Consider the following 26,480-nt stretch of genomic DNA (forward strand, 5'->3'; position numbering starts at 1 on the left):
TACTGAACAAAGAACCCGTGAGCACTTCCTCAGTACTGTTGCAATATATTATGTTTTGTAACTGCAGAAATTAATCAAAAGGAAAACATGGAAGCCCAGAATACTCCTGTACTTAGTTTGTTTTTAGTGAAGTGCTCACACATGATGCAGTGGCATCATGACACATGCCATTTACGTACTTTTACATATAACCTGCAATGTGGGCACGTGGCCAAGTGGTTAAGGCATTGGACTAGCGATCTGAAGGTCGTGAGTTCGAGCCCCAGCCGAGGCAGCGTGTTGTGTCCTTGAGCAAGGCACTTAATCACACATTGCTCTGCGACGACACTGGTGCCAGGCTGTATGGGTCCTAATGCCCTTCCCTTGGACATCATTGGTGTCATGGAGAGGGGAGACTTGCAGCATGGGCAACTGCTGGTCTTCCATACAACCTTGCCCAGGCCTGCGCCCTGGAGAGTGAAGACTTTCCAGGTGCAGATCCATCGTCTCGCAATGAATTACATAAATAAAGAATGCTTATTCAAACAATATACTTACAACATTTCTCAAATATTACTAAAATATTAAATACATTACATATACAGTATTGTGCATAAGGCTATCATTAAGGACCCTCAACACCCAGGTCATGCCTTGTTCTCATTGCTACCATCAGGAAGGAGGTACAGAAACCTGAAGGCACACAATCAACAATTCAGGAACAGCTTCTTCCCCTCTGCCATCAGATTTCTGAATGGACACTGAACCTCACCATTATTTTTATTTCTATTTGTGTACTTCTTATTTAATTCAACTATTTAACTGTTTGTCCCTCTAGATTGCCTTGCACTGCTGCCACAAAGACGACAAATTTCCCAACATATGCCAGTGATATTAAATGATTCTAATTCTGAGGTGTATATACGTAGCTAGGTTGTCTAAGACTTTCACACAGTACTATAGTAATTTTATGTATTGCACTGTACTGCTGCCACAAAAGAAACAAAATTCATGATATATGTCAGTGATAGTAAACCTGCCTCTGATTTGGGGTGTTGTAAACGGTCCACACTGCAGCCACAGGACTGGTGGTGGGGGTAGGGAATTAGTGTATTGGGTGCTGGATCCAGAGTTGTCAAATAGGCCGCTTTGTCCTGGATCGTGCTGGCTCCTTTGTCAAAGCAAATTTACTATCAAAGTACGTAGATTTTACCACAGACTACTTTGAGATTCATTTTCTAACAGGTGTTTACAAGAAAATAAAGAAATACAATAGAATTTATGAAAACAAGACATAAACTAAGATTGCCAAACAACCAACATGCAAAAGAAGAGAAATGGTACAAATATATATATTAAAAAATACTGAGAACATGAATTGTAAAGAGTCCTTGAAAGGAAGCCTGTAGGTTGTGGAATCAGTTCAGAGTTGAGGTGAGTGAAGTTATCCACACTAGTTCAGGATTGTAGGGTAATAATTGTTCCTGAACCTGGTGAGGTGGAACTTAAGGCTCCTTCCTGATGGTAGTAGCAAGAAGCGAGCACGGCATGGACAGCGGGGGCTCTGGATAATGGAGCAACACATACAAAATGCAGGAGGAAAACAGCAGGCCAGGAACCGTCAATGAAGATGAATAAACGGTTGACGTTTTGGGCCGAGACCCTTCTTTAGGACTGGAAAGAAATGATGGGTGGTGCTTTCCTGTGGCAGTGCTCCTTATAAATGTGCTCAGATTGGCTGTTGGAGTCACGTTCACCCTGGCAAGCCTGGAGTGTTCCATCACTCTTCCAGCAGGTGGACCTCGAGGTGTTCCTCTGGAGCACAGGAAGTCGAGACGTGACTAGATAGAGGAGTACGAGATGCCAAGAGGTATGGATCATGGACAGATGGTGCCTTGCTCCCAGAGCAGAAATGTCTGGTAGAAGAAGGCATAATTTGAACTTGATTGGGAGAAAGTACAGGGGAGACTATGGAAGGTAAGCTTTTTCACACAGAGAGCAGTGGGTGCATGGAATGCACTGTCAATGGTGGTGGTATGTGCCGATACATTAGGGGCATTGAACAGACTCTCAGATAGGTGTGTGGATGAAAGAAAATTGGAGGGCTATGTGGGAGGGAAGGGTTCGATTGATCATGGAGTAGGTTTAAAAAGTTGCCACAACATCGTGGGCCGTGTACAGTAGCGGGCACGGCCCTTCCCACAACTGGCGTATCTACAACTGATGTCTCAAAAAGCTGGTGTCTACCACCAAGGACCCCCACCATCCGAGTCACCCCGCCCCCTTGCCCCTCAGCGATCAGCGATAGGCGTGCAATTCCCACCACCATCGGTAACAAGTTCAGAACACAAGTGACCACCTCTGGTACTACCATGAACTTCTCTCCCATCACTTAAAACAAGACATTAAGGCAAAAAAAAGTCTCCTTTTTCTGAAGCCCTGTACCTTCTGTGTGTTGTCTGTATCTAGGTGCCTGGGATGTCCTCCAAGCCTTGTACTGTGCCTGACCTCACTGTCCTTTTGCACGTGACAACAGACCCGACCATCGTCAGGAACCCCACCCTTGGTAAGCACAAATTCAAAAGAAACGAGCAGAGTCTAACCCCTCACCAACCATCTCTGCGACCTGTGTGTGTTGGGACGGGATGTTGCACTCCAGTGCCTTCACTGGGAAAATTGCCTGTCTGCTCAGAAGAGAAGCTAGGCTGGAGGATGGATCTGCCCCTGGGGGAGGGGGCTGGGAGAGATCTGCCCCTGGGGGGGGGGCTGGGAGAGATCTGCTCCGGGGAGGGGGGTGAGTTGGGGGCTGGGAGGCGGCATCTGCCCCTGGGGACGGAACTGGAAGGATGGATCTGCCCCTGGGAGAGGGGGCTGGGAGAGATCTGCCCCGGGGGGGGGTGCTGGGAGAGATCTGCCCCTGGGGGAGGGGGCTGGGAGAGATCTGCTCCGGGGGGGGGGGCTGGGAGAGATCTGCTCCGGGGAGGGGGGTGAGTTGGGGGCTGGGAGGAGGCATCTGCCCCTGGGGACAGAACTGGAAGGATGGATCTGCCCCTGGGAGAGGGGGCTGGGAGAGATCTGCCCCTGGGGGGGGGGGTGCTGGGAGAGATCTGCCCCTGGGGGAGGGGGCTGGGAGAGATCTGCTCCGGGGGGGGGGCTGGGAGAGATCTGCTCCGGGGAGGGGGGTGAGTTGGGGGCTGGGAGGAGGCATCTGCCCCTGGGGACAGAACTGGAAGGATGGATCTGCCCTTGGGAGAGGAGGAGGAGGCATCTGCCCCTGTGGTGGGGGCCAGACGGGGGCATCTGCTCCTATGGAAGGGGCCGAGCGAGGGATCTAACCCGGGGGAGGGGGCCAGGCGAGGGATCTGCTCTTGGGGGTGTCGTGTGGGTGTCTGAGGCAGCATCCCTGCAGCTAAGGAGCTCTGCGGCTCCCAGCCCGACCTCCCCCGACACCCTGGGGTGCTCTGTCCCACCACACTCGACTCTGGTGTACCCCTGGGACAAACACCACCCCCTTCCTCCGGACGTGGTTGCGACATACTGCCCCCTCCCACCTCAGGGTAGCTCCAGGGCTCCCGCACCCTGGGGTGCCCACCTACTCACATCGTCGAAGAGGGAGCCCACGTTGGCGGTGAGCAACAGCGCGTCCATCGACCCGCTGGACGCCGACGCCGGTTCCGCTCCGAAACGCCGTGGCCCCTCGGCCGCCACCGACTCAGTTCGAGCTCAGCCTCGCCCCCTACCCATCGGAAACCCGGCAGCTCTCCGCGGCCTCGGCCGCTCCCCCTCCGACACGAACTGTCGGCGCGTTGTTTTCCGCCTTCTGCTGGCTCCACCCCGGGGACCTGTTCAAACTCTCACACACTTCCTGCTACAAACCGCTCACTCCCCCCACCCCACGCACACTCCCTAAACATACCTCCGAAAACAAACACTCTCCCTTCCCTAGCCTGCACCTCGCCGATACAGCTCACCGACCCCAGTAAAATCCTCCCAACAGCTCACTCCCCTCTCCTCCCTCATACCCCTCCCCTCCTCCTCACCCCCTCCGCCTCCTCCCTCCTCCCCACCCCTCCCCAACACCTCCTCCCCACCCCTCCCCAACACCTCCTCTCCACCCCTCCCCTCCCCTTCTCCTCCCCTCACTCTTCCCCTCCCCTCCCCTCCTTCTCACTGTCCCCTTCTCCTTCTCAACCCTCTTTCCCCATCTTCCCCCTCTCCCCTCTCCTCCCTCTCCTTTCTGTCCCTCCCTCCACCCCCTCTCCTTTCTCTCTCCTTCTCTCTCCCTTTCCCTCTTCCCTCTCTCTGTCTCTCTCCCTCTCCTCTCTCTCCTCCCCTCTTCCCTTTCTCCTTCCCCCTCTCCCTCTCTCCCCCGCTCTCTATCCGTCTTCCCCCTCTCTCTGTCTCTATCTCTCTTGTCTCTCTCTCTTGACTCAATTTCAGGGAACGTCACAGGTTTTTTTTCTTTTGCATATGGGTTGTTTGTCAGTCTTTGTGTCTAGTTTTTCATTGATTCGATTGTATTTGTCTACTGTGAATGCCTGCAAGAAACGAACCTCAAGGTAGTTTATGGTGACGTATATGTATTTCGATAATATATTTACTTTGGATTTAGATTGTGTTTTCCAACCAGCCTTGCTGCCAACCCCACCACTCAACGTTTTTGCAATCCAGAGTTAGATTACTTTCTACACCACTTAAAGAGCTATGGATTGTTGCAAATGTGACATCTCTCCAATAATCCGGCATCATGCATCGATTTTCCATACTATTGAACGTTATTCCCAGGAATATCCCAACACAAACTTCTTAGACGTTACAGAACATGGTGTCTTAGCGGTCAGCGTAACACTTCGCAGCCCCAGCAATCAGGGTTCAACCCCGCCGTGGTCTGCAGGGCCTTCTCCCCACGACCGCACGGTGCTCCCATTTCCACCCACCTTCCAAACGCGTACCGTGGGCGCCACAACGCTTGCAGGCTGCCACCACCCCACGTTCTCAGAATGCAAAATGATGCATTTCTCTCACTCCATGTTTCAATGTACGCGTGACAAATAAAATTAATCTTTATCTTTTTAACCTTCCTCTTTATTCACAGATGCAATGACTTATTTTCAGCAGCATCTTGGGCATTTAGCATCACATAAGCACCATTCACAAGAAAAACAAGTTGGACAGAAGTTATACACAGTTTTTTTTTATATAAGAAAACACATAATTAGAATAAAGACAGCTCATTTCAGCGCAGAGGGATGATAGTGATCATGGTATGGCTATACTGGGAACACCACCACTTGGAAATCCTCCTCCAAGTCACTCACCATCCTGACTTGGAAACATTTCACCGTTCTTTCATTGTCGCTGGGTCAAAATCATGGAATTCCCTCCCTAACAGCACCTACACCTCAGGGACTGCAGCGGTTCAAGAAGACAGCTCATCGCCACCTTCTCAAGGGCAACTGGGGATGGACAATAAATTAGCTGGCGACGTCGGCATCCCATAAATGAATATAAAAAAATTAGGGCTGTGCTGGTCGGTTCAAGAACCAAACAGAGGCAGGGAAGTAGCTGTTCTTGAACCTGGTGATGTGGGACTTCAGGCTTCTGTACCTCCTGCCCGATGGTAGTTGCAAGGTGGCATGGGCCAGACGATGGAGATCTTTGATAGTCATAGTCATAGTCATACATTATTGATCCCGAGGGAAACTGGTTTTCGTTACAGTTGCACCTTAAATAATTAAATAGTGATAAAACCACAAATAGTAAAATATTAGTATGTAAATTATGCCAGGAAATAAGTCCAGGTCCAGCCTATTGGCTCAGGGTGCCTGACCCTCCAAGGGAGGAGTTGTAAAGTTTGATGGCCACAGGCAGGAATGACTTCCTATGATGCTCTGTGTTGCATCTCGGTGGAATGAGTCTCTGACTGAATGTACTCCTGTGCCCAACCAGTACATTATGTAGTGGATGGGAGACATTGTCCAAGATGGCATGCAACTTGGACAGCGTCCTCTTTTCAGACACCACCGTGAGAGAGTCCAGTTCCATCCCCACAACATCACTGGCCTTACGAATGAGTTTGTTGATTCTGTTGGTGTCTGCTACCCTCAGCCTGCTGCCCCAGCACACAACAGCAAACATGATCGCACTGGCCACCACAGACTCGTGGAATATCCTCAGCATCGTCCGACAGATGTTAAAGGACCTTAGTCTCCTCAGGAAATAGAGATGGCTCTGACCCTTGTAGACAGCCTCAGTGTTCTTTGACCAGTCCAGTTTATTGTCAATTCGTATCCCCAGGTATCTGTAATCCTCCACCATGTCCACACTGACGCCCTGGATGGAAACAGGGGTCACCGGTACCTTAGCTCTCCTCAGGTCTACTACCAGCTCCTTAGTCTTTTTCACATTAAGCTGCAGATAATTCTGCTCACACCATGTGACAAAGTTTCCTACCGTAGCCCTGCAGATGTTGCCTTCTTTGGGCGGAGCTTCCCGGTGGCGGGAAGGGATGTGCCTGTGGTGCACAGTCAGATCGCCTACCGGACCGTGATGCTGCCAGCCAGGAAGCGCCCGGCTCCCCAGTTCTGTCACCCAGCTGGTCTTCCTGAGTTGGTGCCCATCCCTCTGATGGGCAGCCTCCTTCACGTTGCCCTCCCGTGACAGAGGGCAAGTATGTGGCAACAAGCAATTAGTGGATCGAGCAGTGTCTGTGCGAGAGGAGGGGGAGAAACTATCGACGTGCTGGCCCAAGAAGCTTCATCAGGACTGAGAGGGAAGGGGGAGGGGAGGAGGTCGATGTGAGGAGGAGAGCGGAAGGAATGAGACAGGAGCCAGTGGATGACAAATGAACAGGTTACCCCCTGCACGGGAATGGGCCAGCGGTGGTGGTCAGTCTGTGACATGCGGGTTAGTCTAGATCCAACCTTTTTTTTAAGCCATTAAACAATACCATTAAGCAAGGGGGCCGTGGACGCCAGTTTGGGAAGCCCTGGTGTAGATGGACAAGCCAAATTTGTTATCATGCATTTACAAACAACCATTAACAAATAGGGTTCTCCAAGAAGTCTGTCTCCCTCCCCCGTGTACATACATCTATTGATGCTTCTGGACACGTCTTCAGTGATGTTCCTGGAATCATCGGGTGTTTCGGGGCTTTCAACATCATACAACCTCCTCCAGGTGACCCAGCCGGGGCTGATCAGACCCCAGCTTGTGTCCAGATGGCTAGCTACTTATGACTCCATGGCTCCCCTCTTTTGAGCCACAGCCATCTTGAGGCCCTCTCTGCGGCATTGGTGGTACTGCGGATGGCTCTCCTCTTCCTCTCTCCCTCGATGCCCAAATTACTGAAGGCTCTAGCTAAAGAATGGGCTACGAATCCCCTACAACCAACCTCCACTGGGAGGCACCTCGCTCTCCATCCAGCTTGCTGACAGTTGCTGACCAGTCCTGCGTACTTGGAGAGCTTCCTTTCAAAGGCCTCCTCCAAGCTATCTTCCCATGGGACTGTCAGCTCCAGCAGCACCACTTGCTTAGTCGACTCAGACACTAGGACAATGTCTGGTCGCAGGGTGGTGGCTGCGATATGGCTGGGGAACTTCAGCTGCCGTTCCAGGTCCATGAACAGCTGCCAGTCCCTTGCAGGGGTCAGGATGCCTGCAGATGTTCTTTTGGCAGGTATTGGCTGCTCCCCAGCTCTGACAAAGGCGATGGTCTGCTTGGAGGGTCGGGACCGCTTCGCCCACTCAACTCCTGCGCTGACGGCTTCAGCGATGGTCTTCAGGGCCTGACCATGCCTCCACCTGTACCGTCCCTCACCAAGTGCCCTTTGCGCAGCCGCTGAGGATGTGCTCCAGGGTTCCCTCAAAAAGAGATTCTGCAGATGCTGGTAGTCTTGTGCAAAACACATAGAATGCAGGAGGAACTCGGCAGGTCAGGCAGCATCTGTGGAGGGGAATAAAGAGTCGGTGTTTCGGGCCGAGAGCCTTTATCAGTCGTGGCCTGTTGGATCCCAGACGATTGGGGATTGGGATCACTATCGCAGTCTGCGCGCCATCCCGTGCCGGGACGGAACCTCCCGAAGCCAAACCGTTTTGGTGCCTTCTGGTCTGGAGTTAGCACGGGGAAAAGTTAATTTAAATGGGAAATTATAGAATATTTAGCAGTGTCCTGGGGATAATATTTGGGGACGGATAGTGCTCCATTTTGTAATTATCGGCAATGCATTATACCGAAAAGACATAAACTAGCAAACAATCGATTCCCATTAGTACAGCTGATTTTCAACATATCATACAAATGCACAATTAGACCAGGTGAAAAGAATGATTAGTTTTTAAAAGTTCTGCTCTCCAGCACTGACTTTAAAAATAAAGTTAGCCATTTTCACCATGGGTACAGCTCTCCTACCTGCCAGGGCATCTACGCCAGGCGATGTCACAGAGGGAAGACATCTACCATCAGGGATACCCACAGTACGGCCATGCCCTCTTCTCAATGCGGCCATTAGGAGCCTGACCCCCCCCCCCCCTCAACTCAATGTCCAGCAACAGCCTCTCCCCGCTGCCTCGAATCGAACTGAAGGAGTGAGCACGCGTTGGATGCGGATTTACTGTCAACACTTCAGAGAAGTTTGGAGAAGTACGTGGATGGAAGGGATATGGAGAGCTACGATCAGCGTGGAGGTCAATGGGACCGACTATACAGACTAACAGCCCGCCATGGACTCGATGGGCTGAAGGGCCTGTTTCTGTGCTGTGCTCTACAAAGACCAACACTACATCGGAATGGGTTTCAAGGTGGCGCTGCCGATACAGGTCGACGTTTTGCTGAGGCTCCCGAAGCTTCATCGCTGAGACCTCTCATAAGTTGGGGGACCGCCTCGTCAAGCACCTCCGCTCCATCCACCAAGAGTGGAACTTCCCAGCTCCGGCCAAACATTTTAATTCTGCATTCCCAGTCCCGTTCCAACGTGTCGGTCCATGGCCTCCTCTTGTGCCAAGATGAGGCCGCCTGCAGGGTGAAGGAGCAACACCTGATATTCCGTCTGGGTCACCTCCAACATGTCGACATGAATGTGGATTTCTCCTTCCGCTAAAAAGATGTTTTTCTCTCCCCCTCCCCTCTTCTATTCCCCACTCTGGCCTCTTACCTTTTCTCACCTGCCTGTCACCTCCCCCTGGTGACCCTCTTGCTTCCCATTCTCCTACGATCCGCTCTCCTCTCCCATCAGACTCTTTCTTCTCCAGCCCCTTACCTTTCCCACCCACCCGGCTTCACCCATCACCTTCCAGCCACCCTCCTTCCCCTCCCCCCCCACCCCTTTATTCTGGCGTCCTCCCCGTTCCTTTCCAGTCCTGAAGAAGGGTCTCCTGCCCGAAACATCGACTGTTTATCCATTTCCACAGAGGCTGCCTGACCTGCTGAGCGCCTCCAGCACTTTGTGTGTGTCTTCCTAGATAAAAGTCTGCATAGGATTTCACTGATTCTATTGTATTTCTTTGTTCTACCGTGAATGCCCGCAAGAAGATGAATCTCAGGGTGATATATAGTGACATATGCACTTTGATAATAAATTTATTTTGAACTTTGACTGTATTTCTTGCATTTGATTTATTTTGTTGTGTAATGTATGTTGGTTTCTATTTATGTTAACTTATGCTGTTGCTTCAGAAAGCTACAAACATTTCCTCACTATTTATGCATTGTTTATTCATTGTTGATATATTCTTGTAATTTATAGACATTTTATCACCAAAAACACTGGAAAATTTCTACAGATGTACTGCGGAGAGCATTCTAACTGGCTGCATCACCGTCTGGTGTGGGGGTGGGGCTACTGCACAGGATCAAAGTAAGCTGCAGAGAGTTGTAAACTTCATTAGCTGGCCTCCGTACTATCCAGTACATCTTCAGGGAGCAATGCCTCAAAAACGTGGCGTCCATCATTAAGGACCCCATCACCCAGGACATGCCCTCATCTCATTGCTACACCAGGAAGGAGGTACAGAAGCCTGAAGGCACACACTCAGCGATTCAGGAACAGCTTCTTCCCTCTGCCATGAGATCTCTGAATGGACATTGAACCCGTGAACACTACCTCACTACTTTTTATTTCCATTTTTGCATTACTATTTAACTATTTAGTGTATATATATATATATAGTGAATATATATAATCTGTATATATACTGTAATTCACAGATTTTATTATTATGTATTGCAATTTACTGCTGCCACATGACAACACATTTCACTACATATGCCAGTGATATTAAACCTGATTCTGATTCTCATTCATGTTTTCGATACCCTGGGTATCTGACAATAAACTTGAATCCGCATCAGTGGTATCCCGGATTCCCTTTGACCTGTGTTAGCCACAACAGTGAGGCCATTTTTCTAAATTCCATTACCTTCTCACCTCCCCTCCCTCTTTTTCTCCTTTTCCAAGAATGTCATTCCTCAAAGCCTCACAAGGACCGATAAGCTGACCACTATCAACACCCCATGTTACGTCTGAGGAGCCTCCAACCTGATGGCATGAACATTAATTTCTCTAACTTCCAATTATTCCTTTCCCCTCGCCCTTCTCTCTTTGTCCATTCCCCACTCATTCCTTCCCTTCTCCTCATCTGCCCTTCACCTCCCTCTGGTTCCGCTACGACTTCCCATTCTCCCATGGTCCACTCTGCTTCCCTGTCAGATTCCTTCTTCAGCCCTTTACCTTTTACACCTATCCCCTCCCAGCGTCTCACTTCATCCTCCCTCCCCCACCCACCCACCTTCCTCCTCTCCTGCTCTCACTTGCCCTTCGTTTTTCTATCATCCCATATACCTATCTAAGAGTTTCTTAAACATCCTTAATGTATCTTCCTGTACCACCAGCCCCTGGCAGGGCATTCCACATTGCCACCATTCTCTGTGTAAAAAATGTGCCTCTGACATCCCCCTTAAACTTGACATTAAACTCCCCCGTATTAGCCACTTCCACCCTGGGAAAGGAAAGTCTTTGACTGTCCACTTGATCTATGCCTCTTATCATCTTGTACACCTCTGTCAAGTCAGCTCTCCTCCTCTTCCTCTCCCTCTCCAAAGGGATAAGCCCGAGCTCGCTCAACCTACCCTCATAAGACATGCTCTCTAATCCAGCCAGCCTCCTGATGTATCTGCAACCTTCTGGAGTTGTTTTTTTCCATTACTCAGTCTGAGAGAGTAATTCTGAATTTAAAGCAACAACCAATCTGCAGGAGGAACCGAACAGGTTGACCTGTATCTGTGGGGGGAAAGAAACTGTCAACGTTTTGAGTTGATACTCTGAATCAGCTTGTGTTCCCGTGACATTGTGGGCATGCTATGTTGGCGTCTGAATGGTGGCACCACTTGTAGTCTGTCCCCAGCTTCGTCCTCGGGTGTGTTGGCTGCTAACACAAACGATTTCACTGTATGTTTCAATAATTCGATGTACATGTAGCAAGTGCTCAAACGCCATCTATAAATTTGCCGTGACACAATCGCTGTCAGCAGAATCTCTGATGGTGATGAGGAGGCACACAGGAGTGAGACAGATCAGCTGGATGAGTGGTGGCACACAACGTCAGGAAGACCAAAGAATTGATTGTGGACTTCAGGAAGGGGAGGTCGAGGGAGCACACACCAATCCTCATTGAGGGATCAACAGTGGAAAGAGTCAGCAGTTACAAGTTCTTGGGCGTCAAGCTCTCTGAAGGTCTATCCTGGGCCAAATATATCGATGCAGTTACGATGAAGGCACTCCAGCAGCTATATTTCATTCGGAGTTTTGGGAGATTTGGTATGTCACCAAAGACTAGCAAATTTCTACAGATTATTGTGCAGAGCATTCTAACTGGTTGCATTACTGTCTGGTATTGAGGGGTTAATGCCCAGGGTTAGAAAAACTGGAGAGGATTGCAAACTCAGTCAGCTCCATCATGGGCAACACATCTCTCCACCATCTTCAAATGGTAATGCCTCAACAAGATGGCATCCATCATTAAGGACCCTCACAATTCAGGACATGCCTTCAGCGGGGAGCTACAGGAGCCTGAAGACACCCATTCAGTGCTTTAAGAACAGCTTCTTCCCTTCCACCATCAGATTTCTGAACAGTCCATGAGCCCATGAACACTACCTCAGTGCTTTGCTCTTTTTGTAACATTATTTTTAATATATGTATTTGTAGAGCCGTCTCTATTCCCTGAGGAGACTGAGGTCCTTTAACATCTGCCGGACGATGCTGAGGATGTTCTACGAGTCTGTGGTGGCCAGTGCGATCATGTTTGCTGTTGTGTGCTGGGGCAGCAGGCTGAGGGTAGCAGACACCAACAGAATCAACAAACTCATTCGTAAGGCCAGTGATGTTGTGGGGATGGAACTGGACTCTCTCACGGTGGTGTCTGAAAAGAGAATGCTGTCTAAGTTGCATGCCTTCTTGGTCAATGTCTCCCATCCACTACATAATGTACTGGGTGAGCACAGGAGTACATTCAGCCAGAGACTCATTCCACCGAGATGTAACACAGAGCGTCGTAGGAAGTCATTCCTGCCCGTGGCCATCAAACTTTACAAATCCTCCCTTGGAGGGTCAGACACCCTGAGCCAATAGGCTGGTCCTGGACTTATTTCCTGGCATAATTTACATATTACTATTTAATTATTTGTGGTTTTATTACTATTTAATTATTTATGGTGCAACCGCAACGAAAAGCAATTTCCCCCAGGATCAATAAATTATGACTATGACTATGATTATTATAATTTACAGTATATTTTATGTATACTATCATGCAAAAGCCCTCCCGACCATTGAGCGCATCTACGTGAAACACTGTCATAGGACTTGGCCTCAACAGCCATCTATGGCAATGAATTCCACAAATTCCTCACCACCTAGCTGAAGAAATTCCTTCTCATCTCTGTTCTAAGTGGACGTCTTTTTACTCTGACACTATGCACATCTAGAAAAAACGCTGTCACAGGAAAGCAGCATCCATCATCAGGGACCTCCACCACACAGGACGTGCTCTCTTCTCACTGCTGCCATCAGGTAGAGGGCATAGGAGCCTCAGGACTTGCACCACCAGGTTCAAGAACAGTTATTGCCCCACAACCATCAGGCTTTTGAACAAAACGGGATAACTACACCCACTTACCCTATCCATTGAGATGTTCCCAAAGCCAATAATCTCACTTTAAGGACTCTTTATCTTGTTATTTCATGACCACATTATTTATTGCTATTTATTTATATTTGCATTTGCACAGTTTGTTGTCTTCTGCACTCTGGTTGATCCTGTTATTGTTACTATTCTATAGATCCGCTGAGTGTGCCCGCAGGAAGATGAACCTCGGGGTTGTATTTTGTGACATATATGTGCATTGATAATAACATCTTTGAACTTTGAACTGCTGCTGCAGAAACAAATTTCCGGGGATATGTCAGTGATTAAGCAGTGGGGTACCAGAGCAGCAGAGCTATTACAGTTCAGGGTATCACAGTTCAGAGTTCAATTCCAGTGCTGTCTGTAAGGAGTTTGAAAGTTCTCACTGTGACTGTGTGGGTCTTTTTCCCTAGTCGAAAGACGTACTGGTTAGTAGGTTAATTGGTCATTGTGAATGGACCTGTCACTAGGCGAGGGTTAGTCGGTGGGTTGCTGGTGAGCAGAAATGGCGCATGGCTCGTTGGGAATGGAAGGGGCTGTTCCACACCGTATGTCTAAATAAATATACAAGGAAACAAACAATTCTGGTTCAAATAAATTAACCTGACTCTGAATCTGAGTTCATCCATTTGACACTTCCTCTTCCCAGACAGTTGGTTTTTATTATTGTCACATGTACCGAGGTAGAGTGAAAAACTTTGTTTTGCATGCCATCCACGCATAAATACATTGAGGTAGTACAAAATAACAGAAGGCAGAATCAAGAGTAGAGACATACAGTAGAATTTAGCTTTAAAAGAGCAGAATGATTATAATAGAATTAGAATTAGCAGAAGGCAGCTTGCAACAAGTTACAACATTCCATCACCATCTTACTCAGATGGGGCAGAGCCCACTGAATTCCTCCAGAAGATTCTGTGTTGTTCTAGATTCCATTATCTGTAGTTTTTCGTGTCTCCTTTCTGAACTTAAATCCTGTCTAATCTTCAGACAACGTCCCAATCCTAGGTTCCCCAACCAGCTGAAATGATTCCCCCCTCACCACCATGATAGTTCTCTGTTAATATCTTAAAACTGCAATCAAGTAAGCCTTTAGCCTTCTGCTTAACTTATAACTGTTTCAATGACTTTCTGGGTTTTATGTTTTCTGTGTGTTTTTTGCAGTTTGTGTGGTTTGTTCCTTTTTTTCCATGTTAAGTGTTAGATGTTTTTCTTTGAACGGGTTCCATGCCATTTCTTTGTTTCGTGGCTGTCTATGAGGAAGGTGAATCTCAGGGCTGAATACTGCGTACTTTTTTTTTAGCCCTTAACTCCGAGTGGAGTCATCGGGACGCCGTCATGACGGCGTTTTTTTTAGCAGGCTTTCTTATTTTTACGAGGCCGAGTTGCTAGCTCGACGCTCAACCCGGCACGGGTGGGAAGCGTGCAAGGGAGCCGGCTGGATTTGAACTCGGGAGTCTTCGCTCCGAAGTCCAGTGCTAATGCCATTACGCCACCATACGCCGCCATACTGCATACATACTCTGATAATAAACATACTTTGAATCTTTAAATTCTTGATACTGAAATAAACCCCTCTTTCACAACTGGACGTGTGTGTGTGTGTATGACTGTGAGTGCATGTGTATATGACTGAGAGTGCGTGTGTGTGTGCACAAGTCTAAAACTACATCTTGGACAGCGGAGTAACCTAGACCTTCAGCTAAAACCAATCTCTCCCCCAGGTTAAGTCGGGTATTTCATCAACACACAAACTGCTGGAGGAACTCAGCGGGTCAGGAAGCATCTGTGGAGGGAAATGGACAGCTGACGTCTTGGGCCGAGACCATTCATCCGGACCCAGATGAGTGCACTGACCCACAGGGTTCTTCCAGCGCCTGGTGTGTTGCTCCTGCAGTCTGCTGTGCCTCCGAGACTGGGTTGCCAGCGTGGCGAGATTTGCGAGTTCAGAAACATGGGACTCTTTAACAATGCTGTCTGCACAAGTCCAACCAGTGACAACATAGCAGTGTAAACAGAGTCTGTTTAACCCCCTTTAAACAAGATTAAAATAAAATGCAAATAAAATTACAGAACTGGAAACTATGATCTGAAAGTTATCTTTAAATCCTTTCTTTTTCCAGCTGGAAGCTTCTCAGTGTGGCACAAAACAGCAGATAATTAATCAGCCATTAAATCTGACGGAAATGAACCTTATGTAGGGCTGGAAGTTATTTCAATGCTTAAGAATTTCCAGTAGTTTCCATTTGGACGAGCTTCCGGTGAGTTATAGTTTATCATGACGGCTCCGTCTCTCACTACGCCTTTCCCATAAGGCAGCGATGGGACAGTGAGATACATTTCCCGTCGAGCATAAATCCTCTTAATTCCATCTCATTCCTTTGAAAAGTTTTGAATCTGTCAGATTCAGGATCTCAGAGGGAATAGCATTATTTCCATTGGAAAAATATCTTCTTACCATAGAGGAGTAGAACCTTGCTCAGTCAGACTTGTTGAGAAAAGAATCGAGGTGCAAAGAAATAATTATTCCTTATTGTTAATCGAACTTCTTTTTAAAAAAAAGTTTTGTAGAGGAACTAGCGTCCTCAGTGACCTGGATTACAAAGATGTGAAACTATATATAAGGTTCCTGTGTGTGTGCGTGGTGCCTCAGTTCAACACAGGGTTCAGATGCTTTTAAATAATGTTTTCAAAGAGTTGCATTGAGTGCATAATGTTTTCATCCTGAAAGAGAAACAAGAATAAAAATGTCAACAATGAGTGAAACTCACGAGACCAGTGAGTACAGAACCGGCAAGAGTCAAGAAGCTGGTCATGGAGGGCTATTTTTGAACCAGGAGGGGAAACGTGTGGGGTGTCCCTGGGGCTCGGTACTTCCACTTTCGGAGTATGTTATTGACCTGAATTTGGGCCCAAAGAGTTTTTCAGACATGGAAGTCGCAGAGAACACCCCAGGGTAGTGATTTCTCCTTAGATAAATATATTTCTTTCCCCCCCTCCCCCACCTATCTCTATCTCCACTGACCATTTACCTCTTCTCACCTGCCTATCATCTCCCCCCGGGTCCCCTCCTCCTTCCCTTTGTCCTATGGTCCACTCTCCTCTCCTATCAGATTCCTCCCTCTCCGGCCCTTGATCTTTCTCACCCACCTGGCTTCACCTGTCACCTTTCAGCCAGCTTCTTCCCTCCCACCCCCACCCCCACCCCCAACTTTTTTATTCTGGCATCTCCCCCCTTCCCATGCTGAATAACTCTGCACAACTCACAAGACTGATGTGCCACTGACCTTCTGGCAGGTTTCCAGGAATTCTTCAATCGTTACCACTCCATCTTGGTTTCTGTCCATCTTCTGAGGGAGGAGTGAAACATCCTGAGTGCACGGAGTTAGAATCCTAATATCCCACACCACGCTCCTGAGACTCACGAGCCCTCCGTGACAGATAGGCTCCTCATATACTCCTGTTTCCCATCTCCATTCCACAACACCCCCCCCCCCCCCCCCGGCAACCGATTCCCATCTACTTTCCCCTGTGCATCATCAGCCCTTTCATTGTTAATCCGGACGTCGGAGGCCCAGTGTCTGGGGACAGACTGAAGGCCCAGTGTCCGAGGCCAGACTGAAGGCCCAGTGTCTGAGACCAGACTGAAGGCCCAGTGTCTGAGGCCAGACTGAAGGCCCAGTGTCTGAGACCAGACTGAAGGCCCAGTGTCTGAGGCCAGACTGAAGGCCCGGAAGTGGCCTGTCCTGGGGTTGTCAGTGTGTGAGTGAACAGGTGGGTAGAGCATGGACGAGGAGAGTGACTTGTTTTGTTGCTTGTGTTGTGGGGCGGCACGGTAGCATAGTGGTTAGCACAACACTTTACAGTACAGGTGACCAGGGTTCAACTCCCACCGCTGTCTGTAAGGAGTTTGTACGTTCTCCGCGTGACCACGTGGGTTTCCTCCGGGTGCTCCGGTTTCCTCCCACAGTTCAAAGGTGCACCAGTTAGTAGGTTAATTGGTCTTTGTAGATTATCCTGTGATTTTGGCCGGCTGGTGGCGCAATGGCATTAGCGCTGGACTCCGGAGTGAAGGCTCCCGAGTTTGAATTCAAGTTGGGCCACCCCCCCACCCCCCGAGCACGCTTTCCATCCGTGCCGGGTTGAGCGTCGAGCTAGCCGCTCGGCCTCATAAAAAACAAGGGTCGAGTCAGGAACGTTCGTATCGTGACCCGGTTAATCGGAAAGGAGACCAATCCTGACACCACGCACCAGACAAGAATGGCTGACTGTCTGGTGTGACACGCTAGGAAGAATCCTGTGATTAGGCTAGGGTTAAATTAGGAGATTGCTGGGCAGCACGGCTGGAAGGGCCGAAAGGCCTACTCTGTGCTGTATCTGAATGAACAAATAAAACAAATTCTCCTGAATGTTCTCTGTGCTGGTGCTGGAATGCGTGGTGGCACTTGTGTCCTTGGGTGGTTGGTTGTTAACACGGGCAGCACATTGCACTGTATGTTTCAATGTCGATGTGAGAAATTAATCTGTGTGAATTGCATTCCAGAGTGTGTGTTCCCCCTCCTCCTCCGCCAATCGTTGCTTCAGTGTGTGTCTCTCACTCCCAGTGAAGAGCCAGTCGAAATGGTTAACACCGCGTTTCTCACACACAGACATTACACCCCCTCTATGACTCCCACCACCCCGTGACCTGCTTGCGTTTCAGATCTCCACAGTACCTGAAAGAACTTTTCCACGTGCTCATATGGGGTGTCTTGGTGTATGACGGGGTATGTGTATCTGCCCATCATGCTGTAGATCGACTGGACAATAACCAGCATCTCCTGGGAGAACAACAAGGGGAGAATGACATGGTAACTTCACTGGCATAAAACATCTTGATGATTCATAGAACAGTACAGCACAGGAACAAGCCATTCAGCCCACAATGCTGTGCTGACCCAGCTAAAAAGCAAACCAAAAACATCCAAACACTAATCCTTCTTACCTGCACCATTGTCCACATCCTCCATCTTCCTCACATCCATGTGCCTATCCAAACAACCCTTAAAAGCCTCTAATATATTTACGCCTACCACCACACCAGGCAACGCATTCCAGGCATCCGCTACTCTCCGAGTGAAATACTTAGCCCTCACATCCTCTTTGAACTTACCCCCTCTCACCTACAATGCATACCCTCAGTCTGAGATACTTTACAAAGAGTGACTATTGGGTACTTATCTTTAAGGCATGCATTACAATCACTTTCCAGGCATCAGACCCGGCTGTAAACTATTGCAAAATAACTGAAATGACAGCAAAAATATGGTGTCAATTTTTATCAATGTCCCACAGGAAGTATCCTTTCCAGTTGCAGACAGTTTGGACGGTAACAGCTCTGCCGATGACAAGAAACCGCAGAGAGTTGTGGACACAGCTCAGCACATCATGGAAACCAGCCTCCCCTCCGTGGACTCCGTCTCCACTTCTCACGGCCCCAGTAAAGCAGGCCAGCGCAGTCAAAGAGCCCACCCACCCCGGACATTCGCTCTTCTCCCCTCTCCCATTGGGTGGTGTGGTTAGCACAGTACAGGCGACCCAGGCTCAATTCCCACTGCTGCCCGTAGACCGCATGGGTTTCCTCCGGGTGCTCTGGTTTCCTCCCACAGTCCAAAGACGTACCAATTGGTAGATTAATTGCTCATTGTAAATTGTCCCGTGATTAAGCTAGGGTTAAGTCGGGAGATTGCTGGCTCAAAGGGCTGGAAATACCTATTCTGTGCTGTATGTCGACAAATAAACAAAGAAATAAACAAAATCCTGGAAGCACATACCAGCAGGCTCAAGGTCAGCTTCTACCCCACTTGCAGGAGCCACGTACCTGTTCCCTATCTGAATTGCACTGCGTGTTGTGCGTTTATTACGGTAACTGGTCATGTGAGTGGGGGAGGCGCATGCTAAAAGCAAGAGGAATAAGTTACGTTTTCTAGCTTCCTTCACGGCAGCTTGTATCTTGGGACCGGCCGAGGTTGTGTCTTTGCTGACCGCTTCGTATTGCTGAATAATGTTTAGTTGTAAGTTTGTTGGTTGCTAATAAAGGATCGAAGTAAAGGATTCGACTCTTTGGAGCAAACATTTCATTGGAGCTGAGGGTGTATCATGCAAGTTTGACAGCCCCGTGGCAGCCGCAGGCGAGTGGCGATTGTCTGGCTTTCATTTTGGATTAGATTTGCCGCAACACCATTTTACCAGACTCCTGAGTGGACAGACCTCTTGTACGACAATGTGGACTCCTGATCTCACAATCTACCTCAATGTGATCTTACACTTCATCACTTGCATTTTTTTCTGTAGCTTTATTCTGCATTCTTATTGTTTTACCTTGTTCTACCTCAATACCTCTGGTGTATAGGGCAGCAATGAAGGTCCTCCATCTCTGTCTGTCCATACCATCACACTCAGATGTAGAAGGATTCCTCATTGCTGTTTCCGTAACATTATTTTACCGGTCAGGGTTGTTAGCCCTGATCCGAACCCCCTAAACCCGGAGGACTGGTGAACCACTCTTAGTCTGGCCTCTGCCCTTTGACCTGTTTTGGCATGGGTGACCCTACCAAGAACCAAAGTATAAAGCCCTGACTCCAGCCAACATAGATCTCTGGGACATTGAGGCACGCAAGCCTCCAGACCCTACGGCAAGGTTGTGATCCTCTTGGTACATGTGACAATAATAAGCCGATTCCAGGACCAATACAATTATAGGTGTTATTATTAGTAATTCCAATATCACCTTTACAACAGGGGTTCCCAACTTGGGGTCAATAGACAATAGACAATAGGTGCAGGAGTAGGCCATTTGGCCCTTTGAGCCAGCACCGCCATTCACTGTGATCATGGCTGATCATCCATCAGTATCCAGTTCCTGCCTTATCCCCATAACCTTTGATTCCACTATCTTTAAGAGCTCTATCCATCTCTCTCTTGAAAGCATCCAGAGACTTGGCCTCCACAGCCTTCTGGGGCAGAGCATTCCATATATCCACCACTCTCTGGGTGAAAAAGTTTTTCCTCAACTCCGTTCTAAATGGCCTACTCCTTATTCTTAAACTGTGGCCTCTGGTTCTGGACTCACCCATCAGCGGGAACATGCTTCCTGTCTCCAGCGTGTCCAATCTCTTAATAATCTTATATGTTTCAGTAAGATCTCCTCTCAGCCTTCTAAATTCCAATGTATACAAGCCCAGTCACTCCAATCTTTCGACATATGACAGTCCTGCCATCCCGGGAATTAACCTTGTGAACCTACGCTGCACTCCCTCATTAGCAAGAATGTCCTTCCTCAAATTTGGAGACCAAACTGCACACAGTACTCCAGGTGTGGTCTTACCTGGACCCTGTACAGCTGCAGAAGGACCTCTTTGCTCTTATACTCAATTCCCCTTGTTATGAAGGCCAGCATGCCATTAGCCTTCTTCACTGCCCGCTGTACTTGCATGCTTGCTTTCAGTGACTGATGTACAAGAACACCTAGATCTCGTTGTGCCTTCACTCCATTTAGATAATAATCTGCCTTCCCGTTCTTACCACCAAAGTGGATAACCTCACATTTATCCACATTAAACTGCATCTGCCCACTCACCCAACCTGTCCAAGTCACCCTGCATTCTCATAACATCCTCCTCACATTTCACACTGCCACCCAGCTTTGTGTCATCAGCAAATTTGCTAATGTTACTTTTAATTCCCTCATCTAAATCATTAATATATATTGTAAACAATATATTGTAAACACGGACCCCTTACTTAATGGTCCATTGCATAAACAAGGTTGGGAACTCCTGCTTTACATCTTCACATACAACATTTAAAATGTACGGTCAATTTTGGGTATACGTTTTGCTCCAGGTAGTGATTTCCTATTGAACGGAAGTACGGACACAATCTTTGTGTGCTGATTGTTTGTTGGGTACTATGCAGGGGCCTGGGTAGGAGGCAGATACTGGTATTGGCATATTATTATCACATTGCAACAGGCACCATTCTCCCAGGGCTCATTCCCTCATCATATCCCATGTCGTATGACATGGGCGATCATGGTCTTTCCATGACCATGGTTGTTCTTGGTTGATTCTTCTACAGAAGTGGTTTGCCATTGCTTCTTTTGGGCAGTGCCTTTACAAAACGGGTGACCCCAGCCATTATCAATACTCTTCAGAGATTGTCTGCCTGGTGTCAGTGGTCACATAACCAGGACTTGTGATATGCACCAGCTGCTCGTACAACCATCCACCACCTGCTCCCATGGCTTCACATGACCCTGATCGGGGGCTGAGCAGGTGCTACACCTTGCCCAAGGGTGACCTGCAGGCTAGCGGAGGGAATCAGCATCTTAGACCTCCTTTGGTAGAGACATAACTTCACACTGCCACCCAGTCTCCCAGGGCAGCAATGGCTAATACAAGAGGGAAAAATTTTAAGGGATTGGAGGAGAAAGTACAGGGTGGATGTCAGAGCTAGTTTTTTTTTCACACAGGGTGGTGAACGCGTGGAACGCAACTGCCGGGGGTTGTAGTCACTGTTCCCTCTAAGATGTGCAGGTGCACAGCCACGCAGTAACCGAAACGCTCCCACGCACATAGCCTTTGTTGCCGCGCAGCTGGAATCTTTTATATAATGTTAATATTAAACTGCCATGCCATTTTTAGGCCATATAAAAATTTCCTGCTCAGAGCAATAGTTGATTCGTGATGCTGTAAAAAATAAATAGAGGGAGTGTTGGTTGTGGTAAAGAAACATGAGGGATATTGAAGAGACTCTTAGATAGGCACATGGATGATAGAGAAGTTGAGGCTATATGTAAGGGAAGGTCTAGATAGATCCTGGAGAGGTTAGAAGGTTGGCACAACATTGTGGGTCAAAGCAGCTGTACTTTGCTATGTTCTTCGTTCTACACAAGATACAGTGAAACGCTTGTCTTTCATACAGATCAAACGTGCATTGAACTAGAATAACGTAAAGCAATAACAACGCAGAATGACGTGTAAAAGCTACCGAAACTGTGCAATGTGGGTAAACGATAAAGTGCAATTTCACAACGAGGTCTGTTCAAGAGTCTTGATAGCAGTGGGATATACACTGTCCTTAAGCCTTGAAATAGAACATAGAAGTCTATAGCACAGTACAGGGCTTACAGCCCAACGATATTGTGCTGACCTTTTAATCTACTCTAAGATCAACATGACCCTTCCCGCCAACATAACCCTCCATTTCTCTATCATCCGTGTGCCTATTTAAGAGGTTCTTAACTGCCCCTCACATATCTGCCTCTGCCACCACCCCTGACAGGGCGTTCCATGCACCCCCACTCTCCTTGTAAAAAAAAAACTACCTCTGAAGTCCCCCCGCCACACTTTCCTCCAATCACCTTAAAATTATCCCCCTAGTATTACCCATTTCTGTCCTGGGAAATTGTCTTAGCCCGTCCACTCTATCTATGCCTCTTATCAATTTGTACACCTCTGTCAAATCACCTCTTACCCTCCATCACTCCAAAGAGAAAACCTATAGCTTGCTCAACCAATCCTCATAAAATATGCTCTTTCATCCAGGCAGCATCCTGGTAAATCTCCTCTGCACCCTCTCTAAAGCTTCCACATCCTTCCCTTGAGGTGACCGGAACTGAGCACGATACCCAAGAGAGGAAATCTGCAGATGCTGGAAATCTGAGCAACACACACAAAATGCTGGAGGAACTCAGCAGGCCAGGCAGCATCCATGGAAAAGAGTAAACAGTCGACGTTTCAGGCCAAGACCCTTCATCAGGACCGGAAGATAAGTGTGCCAACCTTCTAACTTACTCTCAGATCAACACGATTCTTCCCGCACACGTAGCTCACAATACTCCCGAGCTTTATAGATCTGCACATTACCTCAAGGCTCTTGAGCTCAATCCGCTGACTAATGAAGACCAACACATTACGATAGTCATGGGAGATTTCAATATGCAGGTAGATTGGGAAAATCAGGATGGTACTGAATCCAAAGAGAGGGAATTTGTAGAATGCCTACAAGATAGCTTTTTAGAGCAGCTTGTGGTTGAGCCTACTTGGGGAAAGACAATTCTGGATTGGGTGTTGTGTAATGAACCAGATTTGATTTTGGAACTTAAGCTAAAGGAATCCTTGATAGAATTCACCCTGCAACTTGAGATGGAGAGGCTAAAATCAGACATATCAGTATTACGGTGGAGCAAAGAGAATTACAAAGGGATGAGAGAAGAATTGGCCAAAGTTAATTGGAAGGGATCACTAACAAGGATGACAGCAGAACAGTAATGGCTGAAGTTGCAGGAAGCAATTTGGAAGTTGCAGGAGAGATGCAGCCTAAAAGAAGAAGAAGTATTCTAAAGAGAGGATAGGGCAACTGTGGCTGTCAAGGGAAGTCAAAAACAGCATAAAAGCAATAGAGGGGGCCATGTCTTATGGTCTTAACACACCATACGCAGACATGCAGTTGGTCATTCCAGCAATCTGCTTGAGTCCAGGAAAGCAACCTCCATCATCAGAGACCACCCCCCTAACCCAACCAAAAAGGGCAAGCTCTTTTCTCACTGCTGCCATCAGGAAGAAGATACAAGAGCCTCAGGACCTGCACCACTAGTACTTCAACTCAACCATCAGGTTATCAGGTTCTTGAACCAAAGGGGATAATTTCACTCAAACACGAGGAATTCTGTAGATGCTGGAAATTCAAGCAACACACATCAAAGTTGCTGGTGAACGCAACAGGCCAGGCAGCATCTCTAGGAAGAGGTACAGTCGACGTTTCAGGCCGAGACCCTTCGTCAGGACCAACTGAAGGAAGAGTTAGTAAGAGATCTGAAAGTGGGAGGGGGAGGGGGAGATCCAAAATGATAGGAGAAGACAGGAGGAGGAGGGATGGAGCCAAGAGCTGGACAGGTGATTGGCAGAAGGGATACGAGAGGATCATGGGACAGGAGGCCCAGGGAGAAAGACAAGGGGGCGGGGGAACCCAGAGGATGGGCAAGGGGTATAGTCAGAGGGACAGAGGGAGAAAAAGGAGAGAGAGAGAAAGAATGTGTGTATATAAATAAATAACGGATGGGGTACAAGGGGGAGGTGAGGCATTAGCGGAAGTTAGAGAAGTCAATGTTCATGCCATCAGGTTGGAGGCTACCCAGACGGAATATAAGGTGTTGTTCCTCCAACCTGAGTGTGGCTTCATCTTGATAGTAGAGGAGGCCGTGGATAGACATATCAGAATGGGAATGGGATGTGGAATTAAAACGTGTGGCCACTGGGAGATTTCACTCAACTTCACCTGCCCCATCACTGAAATGTTCCCACAACCTATGGGCTCACTTTCAGGGGCTCTTCGTCTCAGGTTCTCAATATTTATTGCTCATTTATTTATTTATTTTGTTTCGTTTTTCTCTTTGCGCAGTTTGTGGTCTTTCATTGATTCTGTTATGGTTATTATTCTATAGATTTGTTGAGTATGCCAATAAGAAAGTGAATCACAGGGTTGTATATGTACTTTGATAATGAATTTATTCTGAACTTTGTTAGGTAGGAGCACAGGACAGGGCAACTGTGACTGACGGCCACCAGAACCGTAACCGTCACTCTTCACTGACGTTCCCAAAGGACACGCTTCCTTCCCTGGTTCTTCAGTGATGTTACGGATATGGTGATAAATATTCCCTACACAGTTTGTTCCGGACATGGCCCCCCTACCTCCTTTGTGATGTAGCCGTCGTTGTTGATGTCGTACAGTTTAAAGGCCCAGATCAGCTTCTCGTTCACGGTTCCCCGCAGTAACACCGACAGACCAATGACAAAATCCTGAGAAGTGGAAGAAAGATGATGAGGTTAGAGAGAGAAATCAAGAATCTGTGAAAAAAAGGTATATTTAACTGTCTTACTTACTAAAACACAAATGGAAACCATTTTCACCATTGGGTCCATACTAGCCCTCAAAAGAATAGTCCTATCCATTCCCACTGCCCCCCACTACCATTCCCTCTCTAGTTATTTCTCTGTCTTCTGCAACTTACACTCAGAGGTCACTTTATTAGGTGCACCTCTACATCTGTTCGTCAATGCTGATATCTAACCAGCCAATTATGTGGCAGCTACTCAATGCATAAAACCATGCAGACGGTCGTTGTTCAGACCAAGCAGCAGAATGGGGAAGAAATGTGATCTAAGTGAGTTTGACCGTGGAATGATTGTTGGTGCCAGATGGGGTGGTTTGAGTATCTCAGAAACTGCTGATTTCCTGGGGTTTCCATGCACAACAGTCTCTAGAGTTTACAGAGAATAGTATGGGCGCAGCCTAATAATAGAAGGACGTCCATTTAGAACAGAAATGAGTAGGAATCTCTTTAACCAAAGATCGGTGCATCTAAGGAATCCATTGCTACAGATGTCTGTGGAGGCCAAATCACTGGGTATATTTAAAGTGGAGGTTGATAGGTTCTTGATTAGTAAGAGCATTGATGGTTATGGGGAGAAGGCAGGAAAATGGAATTGAGAGAGCTAATAAATCAGCCACGATTGAATGGCAGAGAAGACTTGATGGGCTGAATGGTCTACTTCTGCTCTTATGTCTTATGGCCTTAAGATTTAAAAGAAAAGAAAATTGTAAGAGTAACGTACATTGAATTGTGGATGTATACTCCAGGTATGGGTCTCCCACACGAATTAATCTTCATGGACATGAGAGATAGTTACAAAAACCTGAACAGTCCACCGTTCTCGCTATGCTTTGCAGGTGCACAGCCAGACAGAAACCAAAATGATCCTGTGCACATAGTCTTTGTTGCTGTACAGCTAGAATTTTCTTTTATATAATGTTAATTCAATTTTGAAATCTGTGTTAATACAATTGTGAAGTACCCTGTAATTAATTGTGTGTCAATGAATGTGCATAACAAATTTTCTAAATAATAAATATAACACAACCTTTACTTTGAAACATTTTGGAGTTTCAACATATTTACATTATCAGGGTTCAAAATTACAACACTGTTACCAATCGTAACACTAAACACAGAATGGAAGTCAGTAACTCATTGGTAATAAACCGCTGGCCCACTAAACACTGGTGCCATCTAATTTTAAAAGTTTATAAAATGTGAAAGATTTTCTTTGTTGTAGTGTATTTCATTATAGCCTTCAATTAGTAAATAAAATTAAAAGTATGTAATTTTCCAATTTTCATTCTGAATATTCAAAGTATGCATATTACCAAAAAACAATTAAAGCGCTGCACAGTTTTCAGGCCGGGTAAAAGTTTCCTGCTCAGAGCAATGGTTAG

General features: G+C 47.4%; 2 protein-coding genes and 1 long non-coding RNA gene across 7 annotated transcripts in view; 1 reads left to right on the top strand and 2 right to left on the bottom strand.

The window, feature by feature from the left end:
• Window positions 1-3,815, bottom strand: part of LOC140201916 (inositol polyphosphate-5-phosphatase A-like) — a 69,612-nt gene extending 65,797 nt beyond the window's left edge. Inside the window, exon 1 of the mRNA XM_072266715.1 lies at window positions 3,580-3,815. Within this exon, the coding sequence (XP_072122816.1) occupies window positions 3,580-3,627 (48 nt within the window). The 5' untranslated portion in view covers window positions 3,628-3,815. The remainder of the gene's footprint in view (window positions 1-3,579) is intronic.
• LOC140201917 (uncharacterized) lies at window positions 1,780-10,220 on the top strand. Its single transcript, XR_011886985.1, has 3 exons — window positions 1,780-1,956; window positions 2,449-2,545; window positions 9,722-10,220. It is a non-coding gene; the product is annotated as an uncharacterized lncRNA (long non-coding RNA).
• Window positions 10,221-13,812: 3,592 nt separating this feature from the next.
• The window catches only part of LOC140201918 (calsenilin-like), a 136,687-nt gene continuing 124,019 nt past the window's right edge, over window positions 13,813-26,480 (bottom strand). For all 5 annotated transcript variants that reach the window (XM_072266716.1, XM_072266717.1, XM_072266719.1 and 2 more), the window contains 4 exons: window positions 24,896-25,003; window positions 17,876-17,980; window positions 16,448-16,510; window positions 13,813-15,884 (listed from right to left, as the gene is read on the bottom strand). In XM_072266716.1, the coding sequence (XP_072122817.1) occupies window positions 15,837-15,884; window positions 16,448-16,510; window positions 17,876-17,980; window positions 24,896-25,003 (324 nt within the window). In that variant the 3' untranslated portion in view covers window positions 13,813-15,836. The remainder of the gene's footprint in view (window positions 15,885-16,447; window positions 16,511-17,875; window positions 17,981-24,895; window positions 25,004-26,480) is intronic.

Source organism: Mobula birostris, chromosome 8, assembly GCF_030028105.1.
Source record: "Mobula birostris isolate sMobBir1 chromosome 8, sMobBir1.hap1, whole genome shotgun sequence".
NCBI classification, from domain to species: Eukaryota; Metazoa; Chordata; class Chondrichthyes; order Myliobatiformes; family Myliobatidae; genus Mobula; species Mobula birostris.